Source organism: Pagrus pagrus (genome assembly GCF_965226575.1).
Source record: "Pagrus pagrus genome assembly, chromosome: 1".
NCBI lineage: Eukaryota > Metazoa > Chordata > Actinopteri > Spariformes > Sparidae > Pagrus > Pagrus pagrus.
The window spans coordinates 24773388-24793709 of record NC_140185.1 but is presented as its reverse complement, the minus strand read 5'-3'; the positions used below and the strand labels follow the sequence as shown (position 1 = coordinate 24793709).

The 20322-nt window shown below is 40.8% G+C and overlaps 2 protein-coding genes across 4 annotated transcripts; one reads left to right on the top strand and one right to left on the bottom strand.

Moving 5' to 3' along the window:
- The first annotated feature begins 1461 nt into the window (after positions 1-1461).
- LOC311260180 (rho family-interacting cell polarization regulator 1-like) lies at positions 1462-12916 on the top strand. Its single transcript, XM_084357719.1, has 17 exons — positions 1462-1623; positions 4593-4680; positions 4802-4935; positions 5075-5153; positions 5297-5320; positions 5451-5504; positions 6559-6708; positions 6839-6902; positions 6982-7025; positions 7115-7240; positions 7761-7909; positions 8027-8135; positions 9205-9828; positions 9916-10175; positions 11209-11299; positions 11407-11500; positions 11591-12916. Exons 3-17 carry the CDS (start codon positions 4844-4846, stop codon positions 11659-11661), a joined length of 2031 nt encoding a protein of 676 aa, XP_084213845.1. The 5' UTR covers positions 1462-1623; positions 4593-4680; positions 4802-4843; the 3' UTR covers positions 11662-12916.
- A 207-nt stretch (positions 12917-13123) lies between these two features.
- vrk3 (VRK serine/threonine kinase 3) lies at positions 13124-20039 on the bottom strand. Of its 3 annotated transcripts, none has more exons than XM_084357732.1 (16): positions 19933-20039; positions 18876-19105; positions 18640-18792; positions 18363-18485; positions 18091-18255; positions 17428-17574; positions 16860-16915; positions 16576-16642; positions 16067-16151; positions 15870-15972; positions 15385-15477; positions 15152-15284; positions 14709-14826; positions 14574-14632; positions 14319-14455; positions 13124-13636 (listed from the first exon to the last, which is right to left on the bottom strand). In XM_084357732.1, exons 2-15 carry the CDS (start codon positions 19102-19104, stop codon positions 14319-14321), a joined length of 1668 nt encoding a protein of 555 aa, XP_084213858.1. In that variant the 5' UTR covers position 19105; positions 19933-20039; the 3' UTR covers positions 13124-13636. The 3 variants fall into 3 exon arrangements, with proteins under 3 accessions (XP_084213858.1, XP_084213857.1, XP_084213859.1); XM_084357731.1 differs by lacking the exon at positions 19933-20039 and adding an exon at positions 19234-19389; XM_084357733.1 differs by lacking the exon at positions 19933-20039 and adding an exon at positions 19240-19262.
- Between the last annotated feature and the right edge of the window lie 283 nt (positions 20040-20322).

Below are 20322 nucleotides of genomic sequence, written 5' to 3'. Positions count from 1 at the left end.
AAGATGTATTTGTGGTTGTATTGTCCACAATAAGTTGTGGAAAATGTATTGTTTTTAAGTCAGGAAATTCATGCTGTCCCAAACATCAACAACTTCTATTTCCCCTTTTATTATTATATGGAAAATTGTCCGAAAATTTGCCGGTTAAATGTGGAAAAATTGTTTAAACAAAGTAGAAATAAACACATTTTCACCTCGTTACAATAACATTACAAAAATATGCACATATACCAAAGTAATTGTCTACAGATTTGTAGCTATGATGGAGGTGTGTAGTAAATGTGCAGCAGTTCACTATATGGTGTGGCTACAGATAGAAGGAAATAATGTAAGTAATGTACAAATGTATTTCCATTTTATTTTGAACCATTATAATAAACCAACAGATGGATCTTATCCTATCAATATCTAGTATCCTTACTCAATATAATTTCCATTCATGATTGTTGAAAATGCTGTTTTCAGTCAGTGTCCTGGAAAAAGGATCCCTACACTGATGCTCTTCCATTATTTTTGTTCATTTATCCGATTAAAGGTTTTGTGGCAAAGTTTTCCCAAATCCAAATTGAGGGGAGAGGGTGTTGTGTTTAGAAAAAATATCAAACTCTCAGATAAATACCTGTGATTTGAGTTGCATGAATAAAATTAACATATTATCTCTTGATCAGTGCTCTAAACCTTGTGAGAAAATATTTTTTGTACTGTCTCCACTGAAATATTTGAAATTTAATTCATGTGTTTTGTTTTGTTTTTTTCAAAGTATATTCATTTTTTTTTTCAGGGTTAGGGTTACCTGTGGGATAACCCTACCTTATTGCACCATTCCATAATCCATTAATGATTTATAAGCATACAATGAAAAGAGAAAATGCAAAAAACTAAAATTATGCAAGACAGGAGAAGAGGAAAAAAGAAAAGAGAGGAGAAGGGAGGAAAAAGATACTAAAATTAAATGAAAGGAAAGGAAAAGAAAGGAAGGGTTACATCTATTGATTTAAAATGTCTGAGGCGTCCATCCTTTCCACCTGATTCAGAGCCAGTTGCCAAATGGTATGATAGTGGAGTGAGCAACCTCTTGTAGTGTAACAACCTTTTTCTAAGGTCAGATCATGCATGAGCTCTCTAATCAATGAACTAAACGTTGGAGATCTGTCTTTCCATTCGAGCAGTATAAGTCTCGTTTCCAGGAGTGTAATAAACGCTATCGTGTTTTTGCTGCATGACCCAATATTGAGATCCTGCAGCACCGTGCCAAATGTTGCTTTTATGGTGAGAGGTCCTATGGATATTCCTAATACATCAGAGAAAAAATGTAATAAGGATTGCCAAAAAAAAACCCGTCCAGTTTTGGGCTAATCCGTGTGTTTTATTACTTGTTGCATCTTTTTACTTCCATACCAAGTGCAACTTTTGGTTAACGTTGGGAGCTTTTATTGTGAAAACCCCCGAAGCGGAAGCCGACTTGCTAACTGCCGCTAGCTTAGCTGTGGACACAAAAAACTGCGAAATCAAGGAGAGGGACAGCGCCCAGAATAACTGTAAACCTCTGCTAATAGCGTGGAGCATCGCGTTGGAAATGAGACTCCGGTCATCTTCTCCGGGCTGTCGGACAGTAAAACAGAGGTAGGTACCTGCTGCTTTTTTTCCGCCAAGGTCACAAGAAGAAGCCCGTTAAATTTTTCTCTACATGGTCATGAGTCCGTCCGACGTGAAGTTGCTTTCCCGTGATGTTGTCGACATTATATCCGCCAGCTGGCCGTGATTTACTCAATCCCCCCTTTTCTCCCAGCTGTTTGTGGCGGTAGCGGGTTAACGTTCAGGGCGGTGGGGGTCCTGGTGCGGACGGGAGTGGACTTTTTGTGGCCTGTGATGTGAGCTCCGGAGAGCTGGGGTGGGATATGTGCGGAATACAAAATCTGGCCCGACACCGCGTCCCTAAGTTTTGCTGTTTGGACTCCATCATTCACTAAAGAGCTCGGCCGTGATGTGTGAGTGTGTTTATCCGACTCAGTGGCCTGCTGCCGCCAGGTTAGGCTAATCCAGTAATCTGGAATAGAGGTGGTTGCATTGTATTGTAACACCATTACCCCCTCATCCTCCTCCTCCTCCACCACCACCACCTCCTCCTCTTCCTCCTCCGGCACACTTGGACCCACAAAGTATGGATGATCTGGAGGGGAGGGAGCTACGTCGTTGTTTATATCTGCACTAAATGTTCAGCCACATACAAGAGAAGCTTAAATGCTGAAACGATTATTGGATTAGTGAACTTCCAGTAATGGTTATGATTCATCTCCAACATGACACATGACTTTCTTTTCCCTATTCTGTGACAGTAGGTCACATTAAACCAGTTTACAGACACCAGTTAGTTATTGGCACGTAGTGATGTCTGAGACAGTAATTGACTAAGTAATCAGCAGAGAATTAATCACCATTTAGTTGAATAATTGGCTAAAGGTTCAGGTCATTCATCAAGAAAGGCATGGCAAGGATATACAGAATAGACTAGATGAGGTGCCTTTGTCTGATTTAAAGGTGCATTATGTAGTTTAAAAACTCAGGAAATTATTATTTACAATACTAGTGATGTAATAGTACAAACTCATAAATAGTTATTTGATATAATTTCATATAAACAAGCCAACCTAGAGGCATCAAAGTCCCCAAAACATTGTTTGAAGCTAGAAAGGTAGCTACTAAGAAGCTTCCTGCAAATACAAACACAGTAAACCAGGATGAACTTGTTTGTTTATTCAGTTTATTCGGTCATGAAAATCAATCGGTGAAGGTTTCTTTCCAAACACAGTGCACTTTTAAACCATTGTTGGTTGAAATGCCTCATCTACTCTATTCATCCATTGAGATGGATTTTTTTTCTTGTTAGCTACTGTTTTTATTTCCCAAACTTCCCAATTGCAACAACAAACACAACATGACATCGGATAACTGCACCTATTGAGACAAAACGCATAAATACTGTGAGATTTAATCAGTCGATTTATTAAAAACATCCACTTAAAAACAGTAATCTTCAGTTTCAGCCCTATTCAGTTAACTTAGCGAGTGATCGGCCAATTTGTGAAAAATAACAAATGACTGAGAGTGAGTGAGTTGTGGGTCCAAACTACTGTCCGGACAAGGCTATATGTGCTTGTGCATGCAGTGAGTGTGTGCGAAAGGCTTTTTTTACACAAAAAACTCCAGTCTTGTGAGGTGATTGGAAACAGTGTCCTCTTTGTTCGCTCTGGTCTGTGGAGAGGATTAATCCAGCTAATGATCTCTAATGTAAGGAAAGGGATAAGAGCACATCTGACAGAGAGGAAACTGGGTGACTGGCACTCGTAGTCATCAGGAAAACTCAGTCTACTCAGAGACTGCGTGGGCTTCCTCAGGTACAGCTATTTATGGGTGGGTGGGAGTATGTGAGATATCTCTCTCTCTCTCTCTCTTTGATTGTGTGTTTCATCATGATGACTTTGCACTTTCATGGCTCCCCAGGGTGCAAGTCCTGCATGTTCTTTGGCCGTTTTTGGCAGAAGTGGTTGTTTTCAGGGTGTTTTATCCGTAAAGGACCTCTGGTATGGCACCTTCTCTTTGCCATGTTCTAACTCTGACCAACTCCAGTTAATCCTCCCAGTCTGCAGCTCAGATTAGAGGTTTAACTGGACCCCCGGCCTGGTGCACCCCGAGTCCATTTCACCTCACCGTGTAGCGGGGGAGCACAGAAGCACAGCACGGTGCATACAGCTTATTCTCATGTCAGCAGTGTTTTTCCTAATAAGGCTTTGATCATTATGAAACCATAATCTGTGTTTTCCATTTCTGCGACTCCAACAGGTGGAACGTTTGATCCCATCTGTTATAATGAGGCACGTTTCTCTCCTGGTTTTGACTTTAGTGTAAGACAATGGAGAGCAGATGTCACTAGTTGCTCTGTCCTGAACTAGCTCATTCACAGATACCATGTGTTAATATGGGTTTGGCTTCTGCTTGACAGATTTAGTGTGGTTTAAGACTGTAATCTCTTTTGTGACTAGATTAGCTCAGGCACGACCCTCCCTTCCTATAGTTTCCCCTGCCTTTGGCGTCGCGCTAATCTGCCCGTTTAGTAGCTTAGCTCGGAGTAGAAAAAGGGTCAATTCTTACACCCTCGCTCACAGTGGAGGGATGGTTTTATATTCTCGGGCCAAACTTCTGTGTAGAATTTCCTGTGTAGAGTCAGCCATGAGACTTCCTGTACTCTGGTGTTGGATGTGAAGAGGGGGGTGGAGAAGTAGGGAAGGAAGGGGAAGAGAAGCAAAAGCAGACTGTACTCCCTTCTGTTGTCAGCGGCGGCCAGTGTGGTTGCTGCATGCATGTCGCTCGGCATCTCAGACTTTCAACAAAGCAGTGTGGCCAGACCGGGGAAGTGAAAGAGTGGCTTCTATCCTCTTTCCCTCCCTCAACTTATCCTCCAGTGACTTCTGTAATTATCAGAATCCTTTATAATCACAGAGAACGAGCAAAAAAAAACCCTTGTCAGGTACAGTGAGGTATGAGGTGTAGGGGGACGTTTTTGTCTCTAATGTTTCTTTTTTGTGTAATTACAGGACATGTCCTTCGGTTTGTTAAAGCCACAGCGCTACACTCAACTCTCCAAGCATGCTACAGTAGTGACAGTCTCTCTCTACTCAGCAGGTGAGCTGAACTCATGTCCGTCTCTCCATCCAGCCAGTTTCCTGGAATAAACCAAATAATCACGAAGGCCTTATCAGAAGTGATCCCATGTTCTATCTCTCTCTGCCTCTGTCTCCCTCAGCACTGTTTGATCCAAGAGAAACGTGCCTTGTAAGGAAGCAGGATGTTCACAGGCTCCACCAAACTGCCACCCACTAAAACCCCCCAGCCCGAGCGGCTGGATGAAGTGTACGCTGCCTTACGCAAAGGCTTACAGTGAGTAAACACATCTCCGGCACTGTTTGCATCGATAGCAGTGGGTGGCTGCCAGGTGGAATGTCACTGCATATGCAGGATACAACAGCTTTTCAGTCTTGAAATGAAGAGGTAACGGTGATTGGGTTTTTGTTGTTAGGTCGTACCTGCAGGTCCACCAGCTGGAGCTGGACAGTCTGGGTCAGCAGATCAGAGAAAACAAGAGGAACGGTCGTTTGGTGAGCTGCTCATGTGGTCAAACCAGTCACGCCAGTATTGATAGTACCAGGCTGGCTGCTGTCGTCTCAGTCAGGATGTTGATTTGATACTTTGTGATGCTGAATGTTTTTATTCTTACAATGTTTTTATTATTACTTTGCAGGGGTCTTTGTATGAGCAGGATAAGGTGAGTTTCATTCACACCTGTGTTATACAGACATGAGTGCAGGACGTTGAAACTGCACAAGGATTGAAGAGAGGCAAAGATTTCCTGTGTTTTGTTTGTCAAGTTTAACAATTTGTTTCTTGTTTTGCAGCAAGTGAAAGCCATAGAGAGGTTTATGCGACGCTTGGACTTCCATCTCAGCAAGGTGTGTATGCACGTTCTGTATATATGTGTTATGTCTTTTTTTATTTAAATGTACTACAAGGAACGTTTAACTGGTAATGAAATAGTCTCATGTGATACCGATCCCTCTTTATGACCTACATAAGCAAACAAGACTATTAGATGATTTTTCTGTTTCTGTTTCTGACTTATCTGGGTCTGATAAGTCATAAAATTACAACTATTTTTGATGGTGGAGTGCTGAGGATGAACAGAGAGGTCTCACAGCCTGGGGAAAGAAGCTGCTCTGTTGTCTGGTGGTACGCCAATAAAACACAAAGTTCACTTTGTTTCACCATCAGTATCTTTTGTCCAAAAATAGAAAGTTCCTGTTGTAGCTTTTAAATGGTATAGAGTCCCTTTCAAAATATTGTACTGAAAGTATACTTTAGAGGACAATGTGTAATGTAAAAACTTATCAGTGGTACAAACCCAGAAAGAATTATTATCAACCGACTCTTTATGGTGTTATGGTTTTGGTTCACTCTCAGCAACTCATGTCCAGCTGCAGCAGCTGTTTATAGGTAAAATAAAAAGAAAAAAGAAGAAGCTCTGAGGAATTCACTACTCATGACCTACCTGGCATCAAATGGCAGACCAACGCAGTAAGCGACTAGCTGGTGAACATAGTGGAGCATCTAGCAACTAAAAACAAGATATTTACCTCAGGAGTTGGTAGAGATGAAAACAGAGTGAATGGATCGTGATTATTTGACCGAAACTCGTAAGATTGACTTGAACACGACTCCAAATGAATGCTAATGATTCCTCATGTCCGCTGAATGTGTAAATAGGCAAACGTTTGCTTACATGTTCGCCATGGCAAATTTTCGTGGTGATATTGTGTCAGTGCTGTGTTCTCAGCCTGTTCCACGGCTCCAGAGTGGCTAAAAATGCGTCAACTATAACACATAAAATATGTTGTGAATCTAACAGCAGCTTTCTATCAATACAAATTGATGATAATATTCATTTTCATTCTCTCTTCAGTTGAGAATTTAACATTATATCCATTTGTTGAAACCCGTGTTTTCCAGGTTGAGGAGCTGTACGATGCTTATTGTATACAGCGGCGACTGCGTGATGGAGCAAGTAAGATGGTGGCGGCCTTCAACTCCGCCACTGGCAGCAAAGAGGCCAGAGAGAGCCTGAGTGAAGCCAACAAGGGCTACAGGGAATGTACAGAGGCAAGTGACTGACCTGAGGGCGTGGCTCTCACATTATTTTAGCTAGAAATAGATGTATATTCTAGTGTTGAAAAAATTACATTATTACACAATTACATTATTTAATCCCTTCCTCTGTTTGTGTCTGCAGCACATGTGCTCACTTGAGAGTGAATTAGAAAGCCAGATGGGAGAGTTTCATGTCAAGATGAAGGGTGAGTCACTTTCTATACTCATATGACTTCCTATTTGCTCTCCAGTTCTCATTTTTCTTGTCCATTTCCGATGTTTCAGGCCTCGCTGGCTTTGCACGGCTGTGTGCTGGCGACCAGTATGAGGTAAGAAACACAATTACAAGCATGAACGCTGGAATCTCAGTCAGCATCACATCTGCTTCAACAGATCAACTGTTTTTTTGTCACATTAGGTCCTAATGCGCTACGGGCGGCAACGCTGGAGGCTACGAGGCCGCGTGGAAGTCAGCAACAAGCAGATGTGGGACAGTGAGGAATACATCTTTCTGCCTCTCGTCACGGAGCTGCTGTCAATCAAGGTAATGAGATCAGCTGGTTTTCCTGATTTTTCTTACTGTAGACAAACTCCATGAAAAGTTTGACTTACCTAACTCATCTTTGTCCACCGGTTTCTTCTCAAAATGTAAATCTTGAAAAAGGAGTCACAATTGCAGAGTTTAATTTTAAAAGAGCTAAATGATTGTCCTAAAACAGCTGGGTGGATGGTTTTTAAGCAAATGTAACTCAAACAGCAGTAAAGTAGATTTGTTGCAGACTATTTTCAGCTGCGTATATTTATGGCAGCAGGAAGCTGTGTGTGGGATCGACTAAAAAAAAACTGCCCATCATAATGAAGAAACATGTTTCCTTCTCCTTCGGTGTGTTTGTCTTTTAATGGTATTTGTTCAAAATGAGAAAAATACATTTTCTCACCAGCCTCTACTTCACTTCATGCAGTCTCACTAAAGCTGCCAGCTTGTGCTAATTGTAAAACTGTGAATCTCCCACGGTCTCGGCCTCTCCTCATCTCTCTGGTGTTTGCTTGTTCTGGTTGTCAAGGTGACGGAGCTAAAGAGCCTGGCCAATCACGTGGTGGTGGGCACCGTGTCCTGCGAAATGCTCGACCTGTTCTGCCCACTCCCCCAGACGCTTGCCGTGGATATCAACGACCTCGGGACGGTGAAGCTGAACTTGGAGGTCACCTGGAGGTACTGAAACTGCAGCACACACCTCTTATGTTTTTTTTTTTTTTTTTACATTTTTAACACATTTATTCAGGCGTCTTTTGCTGTTTCTCATGTTTTTTTTCTTTCTTTGTTTTTCAGTCCATTTGATAAGGATGACCAGACATCATCCACCAGTACAGTTTCCAAACGGCTGCTGTCCAATCAGAGCCCTCCAGACACGCCCTCGATGCGGGAGCAGGTGTTTTATGTGAGTCACATTAAAAGTCATATCCTATTAGCATTTTCCACCAACATTACCTCCATCTGTTACACCACTTTTTCATAAAAAATGGTTTGTAAACTCTTCATATGCACACTGTTTATTTGCCATTTATCTCACTGATGGCTATTATTACTGTCATTTCACCGGCTTGTTCTATTTCAGCTGCTCCCCAACTGCTTTGTCTGTAGCAGTAGCACTGATGTGTGTGAGGATATTTACAGAGGGCTGTGTGTGAGGACGTGTGGAGGTGGGAGTAGCGTGCCTAACGCGAGCAGAATGAATGATAGCAGTAGTGTGACATGTGACAGCAGCAGCATGTATGAGCGGAGCTGTGGTCCTTGTAGCTGTTTAATCGTGGTTGAGTAGAGCTCCAATATGTCCCTCCTCTTCCTCACCTCCTGTGAAGAGCGTGCCTCGTGTCGGGCCCAGACAGAGCCGCTGGTCGGCGGAGACGTTCGTGACGGACAGGACAGCGTCCTTGCGTTGTGATTTCGGCCGCACAACGCCCCGATTCACCTCTGTACAGTCGGTGTGTTGGGACGTAGTTGTAGCTGTAGCTGTTTAGTTTACAATAATCAAAGTCATAAAAATCTGAGAAGTGAAATTATAATGATTCGTCAAGCAAAAGTAATCAACATATGGAAGTAATTGTACAAATATTTAGTAAATTGAATGAATTGTTGAAGGTAATTTCCAATCAAATCCAGAATACTAACAGAAAAAGTTTTAAATGGTTCGATGTCAGATTAACCTGAAAACCATCAGACATTTTGTCAGCTGCAATATGCGTATACTGCCTTTAATTTTTATTTTTGTGTGTTTATTCTAAACATGATACAAAACACAACATTGGAGCCCTGCAGTGTACAAGCCGTCTTTTTGTTTTATGTTTTGCTTGTATTCAACTCAGCACCGGCCAATTTTGGCTTTGATGTGCGTGTATACTCCTATTTTTGTTAATTCCCCAAAAAAACAAGCTTTAGACATCTTATCATGAAGCATGAAGCAAGATTAAGTCTCTTTCTCATCTATATCTGTCTTGTTTACTTTCTAGTCTCTGTTGAAGCGACAGGGAGAAATGGAGAACGGGACAGTCTGGTCCAACTCTTCTGAATCATCCGACGACTCCTCCAGTCCGGCCTTGGCTCACCATGCTCAGAGGCTGGCGGCCTCCAACATGCTGCAAAGCACCCTCACCACTCAGCTGTCATTCACACCGCACAAGTCCAGCGCTTCGACGCCGTCGCTCTCCTCCAACCAAGAGGAGGACGAGACAGAAGCAGGGGAGGTTTTCTCTCAGGCAGATGCGGTGCCCAATGGCCATCTGCAGACTTCCTGCTCGCACAGCCAAGTCGGCGAGAGCAGTCCAGACTGTACTGTGACTGATAGGGCGTCTGTCCAATCAGCTGACCTCTCGGAGGCCTCAGCAGACCTGAGCTGCTCATGCCCTGATGTCTCCTCTGTGCCTCCTGAGTCGGATTTGTCTGAAAGCAGCATCCCACAAGTGTGTGTTTCAGCGGAGGAGGTAAAAGATGACGCATCTGAGGACTTGTCAGTCCAGGCTGGACGGACTGAAGCAGAAGCAGAGGACAGCACCACTGAAGCAGGAGAGGGACAACAGGTAGAAGAGACACATCAGTCCGTCCAGGAGTCAAAACAACCAGAGGACGCTCCGAAGGTGAGCTCCCGCATTCACGTTTGTGTTTTTGCCAACTGTAATTTATCGATAGTGATATTGACACATCCTGCATGTTTCTCTCCGCAGGCTCCTTTTCCTACTTCTTCTAGTTTCACTCAAGAAGTCGAGACAGCCCTTGAAAGTTTTGACTTTCTCAACTGCTCTGACCTCGAGGAAGACGAGGAGGAAAAAGAGAATGAGCAACAACAAGAAGAAGAAAAGAAGAAGGATGATGATGATAATGAAGATGAAGATGATGGGCAACATGAAGAGAACCAAAACATAAAGGAGGAAGAGAAAGTGGAGGAGGAAGAAAAGGATGAAAAGAACTTTTACTCTGGAGGAAGGTTAGTGTCATCAGGTTGTTTTTGTGTGAGAGTTTGGACAAACGTGTCGGTCATAGTAGTATTTCATATAAAACATTTCCATCCAAATGTCACATGACACAAGATTAGATCCATTTCCCCTTTTATTGTGAATATGCTGCATTGACACAATTCATTCATTCATTCGGACCTTTATTTAAACAAGGAGGGGCAATGAGAGCAAGTTCCCCTTTTCAAGGTCACCATATAAACATATAAATATAATAAAAATGAATGTATTGAGATGTAATGAGTGAGAAGGGGAAGACTGTTAGCGCAGCACGATGCAGAAATTTCTTGTTTCTTGTGTTCAGTATTTGTCGTTAACAAGTGAAACCATACAAACAAATGAGGTCAGCTTCTTTTAAAAGGGCTGAATCAACTGTTTTAGTGCTGAAATTGAATTTTATTCAGACGTTACTGACAGTGACAGAGGCTTTGTCGCCAAGAGTCTGTGGGCGGGGCGATATCTCTGAGTCCTAATTACAAGATTTTATCCAACTCAGCTGCTCATATGTACAGTCTGAATGATATGATGTGGACGTAGCAATAGCAATTTAACAACACAACTCAACAAAACAAGTCATTTATGTACACTCTAACACTCTAATGTGTGAATCAGCATCACTGTGCCATTGTTAGCCAACTAGTTAATTTTCAACTACAGTCCTTCAGTGATGATGTTTTTGACACTATAAAGTAATAACATTTACACAACGAAGATAAGAAACGCCATAAAGACAGCGACAAAACAAGAACTCTTTAGACAGAACATAACCCACGCCGAGCAACGAGAAAAGGCAAACCATTAGGAAAACATTACAGCAATACAATATTACAAAAAGGAACAACACACAGCGAAGCAGTTCTTACGAAAACCATCTTTTGCAGCAATAACCAGTCGACATAAATAAAATACATCTTTCTGTGAATCTTGATAAAATGTTAAAGGATCTATCCGGCTGTATTTTAGGGAAATGTGTCACATCAGCCTACTTTTTGTCTCACTTTGCAGTGACGATGAGGAGGCCGGCGGTCTAGAGATCCTAATGGAGGCTCCAGAAGGATTTAGGAACTCAGATGAAGATCGTTTCTCTGAATCACAGGTAATCAAAGAATCTGCTGAATTCGTTTTAGAGCACTTAATGTGAGTGTGTTTTTCACATTTGTACTAAATGAAAGCTAAAAGAAAACAAATGTTATTTTTAAAAAGGAGTCCAGCGTGGCAGACATGCAGGATTTGAGTCAGATAGAAATGCCGGAGGAGCAGGAGGAGCACAGCGAGGAGAAGGGAGATGAACAACACGGTGAGGGGCAGCTTGTCGGTGAACAGAGGCCGCAGTTGTTCATGTGAACTCGACGGCAAGCATGAGAAGTTACATCTTTCAATCTTTCAGGAGACGACACATCACATGGTCAGGAGGAGCGTCCCTCTACTCCTAGCCACTTGGCCACTACTGTCTTCTGATGACACAGTGGAACCATAACCAAACCATTTCTCCCATCTCCCTCTCACTCTGCGGGATTGGAGGCCTTGAGGTTGTCCCACTCACTGCTCAGACAAACAAGCTCTTCCATCGCGGCAGAGTTTGTGCACACATTTGCCTTGTTCTGACCAAGAACGATAGACCTCATGACAGAAAGTCCCCTTTAGAATAACTCCCCCTGAAGTCCTCGTTCTTTCAACACACACTCCATCACGTTGCCTGGGTTGAAGTGGGATACCACTTACGTTTACACTTTCATAAACTGTTCCTGTCATGTGAAAATTCAGTGTCCAAAATGTAAACATTTCAGGAACAGCTAAAAGCGGCCTTGTTTCTGGCGTTATTACAGTGCATTTACGGAGTCATCCGATAATTTTTTTCAAGATGGTGGATTTCTTCGATCAGAGAGGCGTACGAATCACCCAGAGTTTCATTACAAGGTTTTATCAGTATTTGTGGATATGAAAAACTATCAAGGTTATGACTTTCAGTGTTAAATCAGTGTACAGCCCAAAGCTATTTCAGGGAAAAAAAGACTTCATGAGCATGTGATGTTTGTCTGAAGATTTGTGTCGCCGTGCTGTGGACATGAAGTCATTTCCAAACCAGGAATGTACCCTGAAAACTAACAGGATCTTTTCAGTTTTGGCATCAGAGACAGTTAATGAGAACAATCAGAAATACACATGGAGTGCAGGCGTTATCTTCAAATCATCACCAGGAGCAGAAGTAGTGTTAGGAATGAATATAAACACTTGAAGAATAGGAGTCAAACTCACTATGGTTCAGTTTTTACAAACAAGAACAATCTGCAGTGTAAAACTATATTTAAACCTGCATGTGTAGCTGCCTCACACTGCCAGCATGTCTGTATAAAAAGCTCAACTGATCAGTTTAAGTGTGTAAGCTAGGCTCCTGCGCCAGGAAGCCATCGGGTCTGTATCTGTGTACAAGTCGCCTCACGAGGGCGCTATAGTCTTTCAGCATCATGCTTTACATTGTTCTACAAAAGCCTCGTCATTCAGAAAGTGCCTCAAGTGACAGAAGTAAGGTTTAAAATGCCATGAGCAGGAGAGATCAGGCAAAAGATAACAGTGTTTATTTTCTGAATTACTTTAAGAGTGTGCACAATAAGAGATATTTACTGTTTCATATAAAGAATTGTATATGTCTTGAAAAGTTCAAATGTTTATGTCCAGAAATGTTTAAACTTTATAAAGGTTTCTTTAAAATGAACACGTTGTGCTGTTATGTCTTCTGTCCTACATACTGATTTATTCAACACAAGAGAGCAAAAACAACATTTCCTGAAGAATTATTTAATTAAAACACACAATGAAATGAAGAGGTTTCCTTGTGAACATGAATAAATGATGTGTTTCTGGTGCTCTTTGACTTTCAGACTGAAGAAGTGAATGTCAAAGGACATTAAGGCACTTGTAGTAAGAAACAGCAGTTTTATTGAGGCAAACAAACGATGTGTGCTACTTAAATGAACGTTGAGGATTTGTGTTAATCCACCTGTGTGTTGGCTTGTTATAAAGAAACAGTTTAACAGTTTATGTCAAAAAGGTAAAACAGGGAAAAACAACCCTGGTAAATTCATTAAAAAACACTTAATCAAACAGAAAAACAAGTGACCAGTCAAAATACCAGTAAAGTTTAGAAGAACATTATGACACATTTAACTAACAAAGCATCAATATCACCCAAATCTGTTCTTCAAAACTCAAGAACTTGACTCCTCCTCCTATTGAAATGTAAACCCGACAGTGCCACACCTCTGAGAAAACACAACAATATCATAAATGATTAAAATGATCCCAATCGAGTGTCATCTACACAGACTGAACTCTACAACACTCTCAGTGCAATAAAACATCACATAAAACAGCATGATTAAAAAAAACAAAACAAAAAACAGCTCATCTTCTGGTTGTCTTCTTTTCCATTTCTCTGAAAATATAACAAAGAAGACGTGAATATTATTATGACAAGTGTTTAACGTATAACAGTTTGAGGTTTAGGTTTCATATTTCTATTTGAGAAGGTGTTATTTCTGGGGATAAGAGGGACATGTTGAAGGTTTCTATTAATGATAATGTGTTTAATTATGTGATTTCACGTATTAACAATAAAGCAATTTACATAACGTTATTTGGAAACCCTGATGCCCAGTTTCCTAACAAGGTTACATTGATTTATCATTTAACAACATGTTGAGCTGGAGTCTTTTTTAGCTACATCACAGAAACAGAAACATAAAACAAAATAACTATTTTATATGGTGGATTGCAGAGGATGAACTGACAACGATGTGTTATTTTATATCAGGGTTGTCATGATTCTTAATTTTAAGGTGGCGATTCAGTTCATCTTCCCTTTGAATTCAAAATCGCCTAATAAACACTAAGAGATACAAAGCCAATATTATAACATAATGTGTCACTGGGTCACTAAAAATCTTATTAAGAGTGGATGAAATAAAAAAGTAAATTAAATATATAAAATATTCTGCAGAGTAAGTTTTTGGTAAAAAAAGAAAAAAAAAGGGTCTGAACCCTGTGATGTGAAACCAGATTATATTGTTGACCAGACATACACAGGTGCATGTGTTCATACTTGTTTCCATCCTCACCTAAAAACTGAGCGGCAGCTCCGGTGACGCCCCCAGCTGCAGTAAAGCCTGACTGAGTCGGTCCTTCAGCGCAGAGTAGTCCGGCTGCTCAGAGTACTGCAGTGTCATCACTGTGGTCAGGTATGTTTGAAATGCACCTACACCATCGCACACACACAGACACAGAAGGAGAGAAATATATCGGCAAAGGACATAAAATCAAACACTTCTTTTTTTTTTTATGGCAAAGAAACGTATGTAAACATTTTAACTCACTGGAGACTCTCTTCTTTCCAAAGCAGTGGCTCAACAGCGCAGGAACATCCTCCATGTACCTACAATCAGAACTCTTTTGAGTAACTTACATTTTCTTCATCTTGAACAACTAATTTGATGATAACACTCTCTCACCTCTGTTTCTGTGTGGCTACCTGGTCCGGCTGAGTGACGGCAGTCCACGGTAGTGTCCCTGTGTGCCAGCGCAGCATGCAGTAACCCAGAGACTGCAGGTCACTGCGTCGAGACGGAGCTGAAAGGAGAAAACACAGAACTATTAACATCTGTTTTCCCTCCCAGATTTACCCTGATACATGAACATCACTGAACTGTCCCCCGATGTGCACATCACCTTGTTTTTTTTTGGTTTATATAGTCAAACAACTCAAATGCTAAAAGAACCTTTTACACTCTCACTATCAGTTCCACATGAAAAATCGAATGTGTCTTAATCTGTGAAGTGTGTGACGGCTCTGTAGACAGATGGACTGTGGGTGGAGTGCAAGTGTCTCTCGTCGAGGGAAGAAAATAAATCCAGTAGCATTTTATTTACAGTAGCTCGCGGAGGAGTGACTCACCTGCTCCCATGTGTGCATCCAGGCTGATGAACTCGATGGTGCCCTCGTGCGGTGTCCTGCTGGCTTCACGGTACTCCACATGTTGTCCACCTGGACAGTACCTGAAAGCATGGCAGTATCCTACCAGATATACCTAAACACACACACACCGAAGCAAAGAGTTGTCAGCGTAAAACACATTTAAATTGTCCATCACAGACAGATTACAGTTTGTACTACAGGATGTTTCTCACCTGTGATTTCTGTCCTGGTTTGATGTAAATGTTTTCTGCATTAATATCAGCGTGAACGTACTCGTTTGAATGGATGTACTGCAGAACATCCAACTGCAAAAGGAAAGAAAGGTTACCGTTTCCTAAATTAGGCGGGATTGTAGTTCTTCACAAAATCTGGATCTTGTATTTTCTGGCAACTACAATTAAGAACTATTTAATTAATCGCCAACTATTTTGATCAACGATAAATCACTTTGACACAAAAAACCCCAAACAAACAAACAAACAAACAAACAAACAAACAAACAAACAGAAAAAGGTCAAACTCCAGCTTCTTGAATGTGAATATTTTCTGGTTTCTTTTGTCCTCTATGACAGTGAATTAAATATCTTTGGGTTTTGGACAAAATACCTTTTATAGGCCAAAAAAACTAATTGAAACAATAATTGACACACTAATCAGATGAAAATAATCGGTAGTTGTAGACCTAGTGTACACTCACTATTCTACAGGCGAGCTGTAGGACGACTTTCTCAGACAGAAGCTCATCTTCTTCCTCCATGACAGACTGCAGAGACTGACCCATGTCTGGGAAAATCAGAAACCTATAAAAAATGTTTTTAAAAAGGCAGAATATCAAGTTAAAGTAAAAATCTTTTCTTTATACATGTGTTAATATTGACAGAACTTAATTCACACCTGTAGGAATCTGCATGAGGACCAAAGCCAACACAAGAAGGAATCCCGAGAAAATCCATCTTGTTTTGTTTGATCCACTTGTCCACTAGAGAGAGACAGTGGGAGGATTATCATGTGTGACACGACATGTGTTTGGTTACACCAATGACCAATCAGAGCTGCAGCTTAAAAGACGGCATGATGGGACTCCTCTTGCACAACTCTGCTTTTGTGATATTGTGTAACTAGATCACATGACAAACTGTCAGAACCTCCCTTACTCTTTATTTCACACTGTTAATGTTCGCGATTCTGTTTCTAATTTCTGTTGGTCACCTGTTCATCAGACTGCTACAGCCAAAATAAACACTGAACAACTTGTACAACTGACAGTGATAATTATTGCTGCAACCTTTATTTAACTACAGTGCGCCTTCCACAAGGGACAGAAAATCTCTTTAATCAGTGACATCATACTTGTTTTTCTTGAACTAAAAGAACTGCTTTGAGGAAACATACTGAACACTCACCAGTTGCAGGTTTAGCAGCTCTCTGCAGGAAGTTTTGCTCAGTAAAGATTCTTCCATCTTTAGCCCCCTGAGAGGAAGAAAGATCAAATAAACTTTATTGATCCTACTCAGGGAAATTGAAGAGCTGAGGGAGCATTTGTTACAGGAAATTGAGAACAACTGAAAACATTAAATTTGATGATGAATACACAAGAGACACCTCAAGAGGCGTGTTGTAATAATAATTCAGCAGTTTTTCAACAGAGCATCTTAAATTTTACAATGAGTCTTGAGGCAGCACTTACCAGTTTTAGGATGTGATTTGATTCTTTGGAACTAGATCGTGAAACCGTTTGGACCACTGAAAATCACAAAATTATATCATTATAGGCTCTTTTCTACAATTAAACTTTTGTTAGTTACTTGTTAGATCCTGCTATAGACAACTGCAGCTCAATCCCCTAAACTAGACAAGCCTCTCTTTGTGTATGTCTGGTACAAAATCTGCTTTAATAACTTTATTCAAGCTGATTTTATGGATTCAAGACACTATTTTTGTTTTGACTTTGTTGAATATGGCAGAGTAAACATAACAAGGTCATTACCTACTTTACTATTAATATCCACAATTTAAAAATAATAATTATTATTATGGTAATTTCTTCACTTTTACAGTGTCTAAATGTATATTTCTTTATTCATGGTTTGTTGTAATGTGTCTTATTTTAATCTCAGGACTTTTTGTATCTGTTTTAAGATATCTGACAGTTAAAGTGATGGCTGCAGGTTTATCATCACTAATATCCAATTTGTCTAATTGTACATTTATTTTACTTTCCAGTATTTGCCCCGACGTCCTGTAAACAGCTTCACCTTCGTAAAGGAGCTCCGTCGTACTCTGACTGAGCAGTTTCAGCAGCTTCCACTTCTTGCCCGTTGTGTCCGTCACCTCCTCACCTTCCTGCAGCGGCTCCACAGCCGGCACATGCTTTGCCTTCTTGGCTTTGCTTTTACCTGTAGCTGAAAATGCAGAAAAAAACATGACCAACCAATTATGTTGTGTGCTGTGCGACAACAGAAAAACGTTGAATGCAAAAAAGAAAAAAAAATATGCACAACTATATAGTTTGTCACTCTGAGCTTCTAACGACACCCTGATGTGTTTGAACAGGCTGACCGAAAAACGACTAATATCAATAAAACAATGTGGACTTATTTTTTCTAGATGTCCTTTTACAGTATTATGTCACAGTCAGTGACAGAAAACACAAGAAGAGAGGAGGATGGGTGCTATTTTAAAAGGATATATGTCTTAGATCACTCAAACATCAAGTTAAAATCTTTTTACATAAAATCCCTCAAGAGCCACCCTTTAAATTTAGTGGTCCCATTTACACTTAGTCATTTTATGCTACTTGTATGCACACAGTATACCATGACAAGATTAACCACGTCTCCATGCATTCAACCTTTTACTTGATAAAATACCAGTAACAAATTCATGTCGTGTGGTAATAGTGAAAGTTTCCACTCCACCTTTAAAAGTTGGCCTGGAGATTGGTGAGGAAACAGGGGAAGTCACGGCCACAGGACAGCCGTCTAACATCGACTCTTCTGCTTTCTTACTGGTTTTATCAGTCAGCTTCTTTCCGTCTTCTGCCTGCTTCTTCACAGGGCTGGAGAGTTTTGCTTTTCCCCTGACTGCATATGAATCCAGGCACAGTCAAGATTAATGAGAGAAAAGATTATGACAGAAAAGAGGAGAGACACTGCATTTTTCATGTGGAATATCTTCTGTTTGAACTCACCAGGTCGAGGTGATTTTGCAACAGGAGAAGAGGAAGACTCTACAGTTGGCTCAACCGCTGCGTCAGCTTTAAAAGTGACTGTGTGCTGCTTTGTAGGAGTTCTAGCCAATCCAAAACCATAATCTGTTGATACAAATCAGAGACTCTTTGATCCAAAGGAAGGCCTCAGCAGTCAAATTATTTTATTTACACCTGTGCCACACTGATACAGCACGTCTCTGTACTCACTTCCTCACAACATATCATAAAATAGCTGTTTCCACACCGTTTAATTTACCTTCAGTCCGGTCATCTCTGACAGGTTTAGTGGAGGGCACCACAGGTGCAGTGGAAAGGTTGAATTTAACATCCTTGTCCAGTCGTAGTGAGTTACGGGTCTTTCGGAGTGCAGGACGAGTAGTGATTGGAATTGAAGTAGTGCATGCAAAGGCTGTGAAAAGAGAGAGTTTGCTAAGTCTACTATCTATGGATAACACCAAGTCACTCATGAAAGAATATTGCCAAGATATTTACCTTTACTCTCAGTGGGCTCAACACTTGTGCTTGACGCAACAAGGCTCGCGTTAACTACTGATGTTGCAGCTTGATCACTTTTGAGTGGAGTGCGACTTAAAGAAGCTGTCGAGCTCACGGTTATAGGTTCATCAGGACCAGGACCGGGAAGCTTCTCCCCACATGACGGACAGAATCTGAATTCAGGCACCAACTTTGTCCCGCACTGGGGACAGAACCGGAAAGGCATTCTGCAAGAATAAACACATAGACGCACAAACACACAATTAAACATTAAACTTCACAGGTGAAGTATCTCTTTGGGTGTAATCCTGTCTATGGATCTTAAATTAACCAACTTCACCAGAGAAATACACACACAAACCAGCTATTATCCTCCACAGACTGATCAATATGGAGGCTTACAGTTAGTGTGAATTTGCTTATAACAACCACGAAAATCATCACTTATAATAAACTATACACTAGACTAAACTATACATACAGATACACTAGTTATTGTGTTCGTGCACGTATTGACAGCCATGATGTCTATTGCCATGGAGATAAATTATGAATTACCATGGCAACTCAATGACAGCAAAACTCGTCTTCCTGTAAATACACCCAACGAAACAACATTAGACGTAATGAGACGGGAAAGAAATACAACGCTCGCTAAAAATAAAAAGGTCATCTGCTCTCACGTCAGAAAACTTTAACTAGTTAACTGCTGGTTAATGCAACGTTAGCCAGCTGTCTTTAGCACTGAACTGGAAATATTGAAAAGTCATAACTCAACAATTTGAGCTGCAAGTCGTGTCTGTCTTCTACATTAAGTTATTTCATCGTGCGACAGTTTTGTGTGTCAAAAAAGCAATCAATTGAGCGAACAGCCTGACGTGAGCTAGCTTGATAGCTAACATACTACAGCAAACTTTACATAAATAAAAAAGGACTGGTGAGTTTTAGGCAGGAATATCGTCAGGGTTCTGGTTTTAAGCCTTGACCTTTCAGGTAAAACATATCTTTGCATTTAATTAAAAGGTTTCCAAAACAAATTGAAAGTGTCAGATACCTTCCGAGCACTCCTCCTGGTGCTTCTTCTTCGCTGGATAATCAACGCTGCACTCGGAGGTGTGACGAGGAGGTGCTGCCCCCTGAGGGGGTTTAGAGCAGTTGCAGCCAAGATGTTTTCTCATTCACAGGTGAAACTAAAATGAATCAGCTCTTGGAAAAACTGGATTATTTTTCCACTACTGATGATACGAAAATTAAATCATGAGAGATTCAAAAAGTTTACATTGAAACAAGATTATTGTAGTAACTGTCATTAGAGACTGTCACGCATTGATAAAATGCTATTATAATAGTCTTTTAGTTCAATCATATCAAATAATTGAATTGGTAGCACATGGTCTCCAGGTAAATTGTTGACAAATCCAGGATCATCTGCTTTAAAATAATT

Coding starts and splice junctions, on each gene's coding strand:
- LOC311260180 (XM_084357719.1), top strand. CDS start 4,844: ATGTTCACAGGCTCCACCAAACTGCCACCCACTAAAACCCCCCAGCCC. Junction 5,154..5,296: donor ACAAGAGGAACGGTCGTTTG/GTGAGCTGCTCA, acceptor ATTACTTTGCAG/GGGTCTTTGTATGAGCAGGA. Junction 7,910..8,026: donor AACTTGGAGGTCACCTGGAG/GTACTGAAACTG, acceptor TTTGTTTTTCAG/TCCATTTGATAAGGATGACC.
- vrk3 (XM_084357731.1), bottom strand. CDS start 19,319: ATGATTTTCGTGGTTGTTATAAGCAAATTCACACTAACTGTAAGCCTC. Junction 18,256..18,362: donor TGCAAAATCACCTCGACCTG/GTGAGTTCAAAC, acceptor ATTCATATGCAG/TCAGGGGAAAAGCAAAACTC. Junction 15,973..16,066: donor CCTCATGCAGATTCCTACAG/GTGTGAATTAAG, acceptor CATTTTTTATAG/GTTTCTGATTTTCCCAGACA.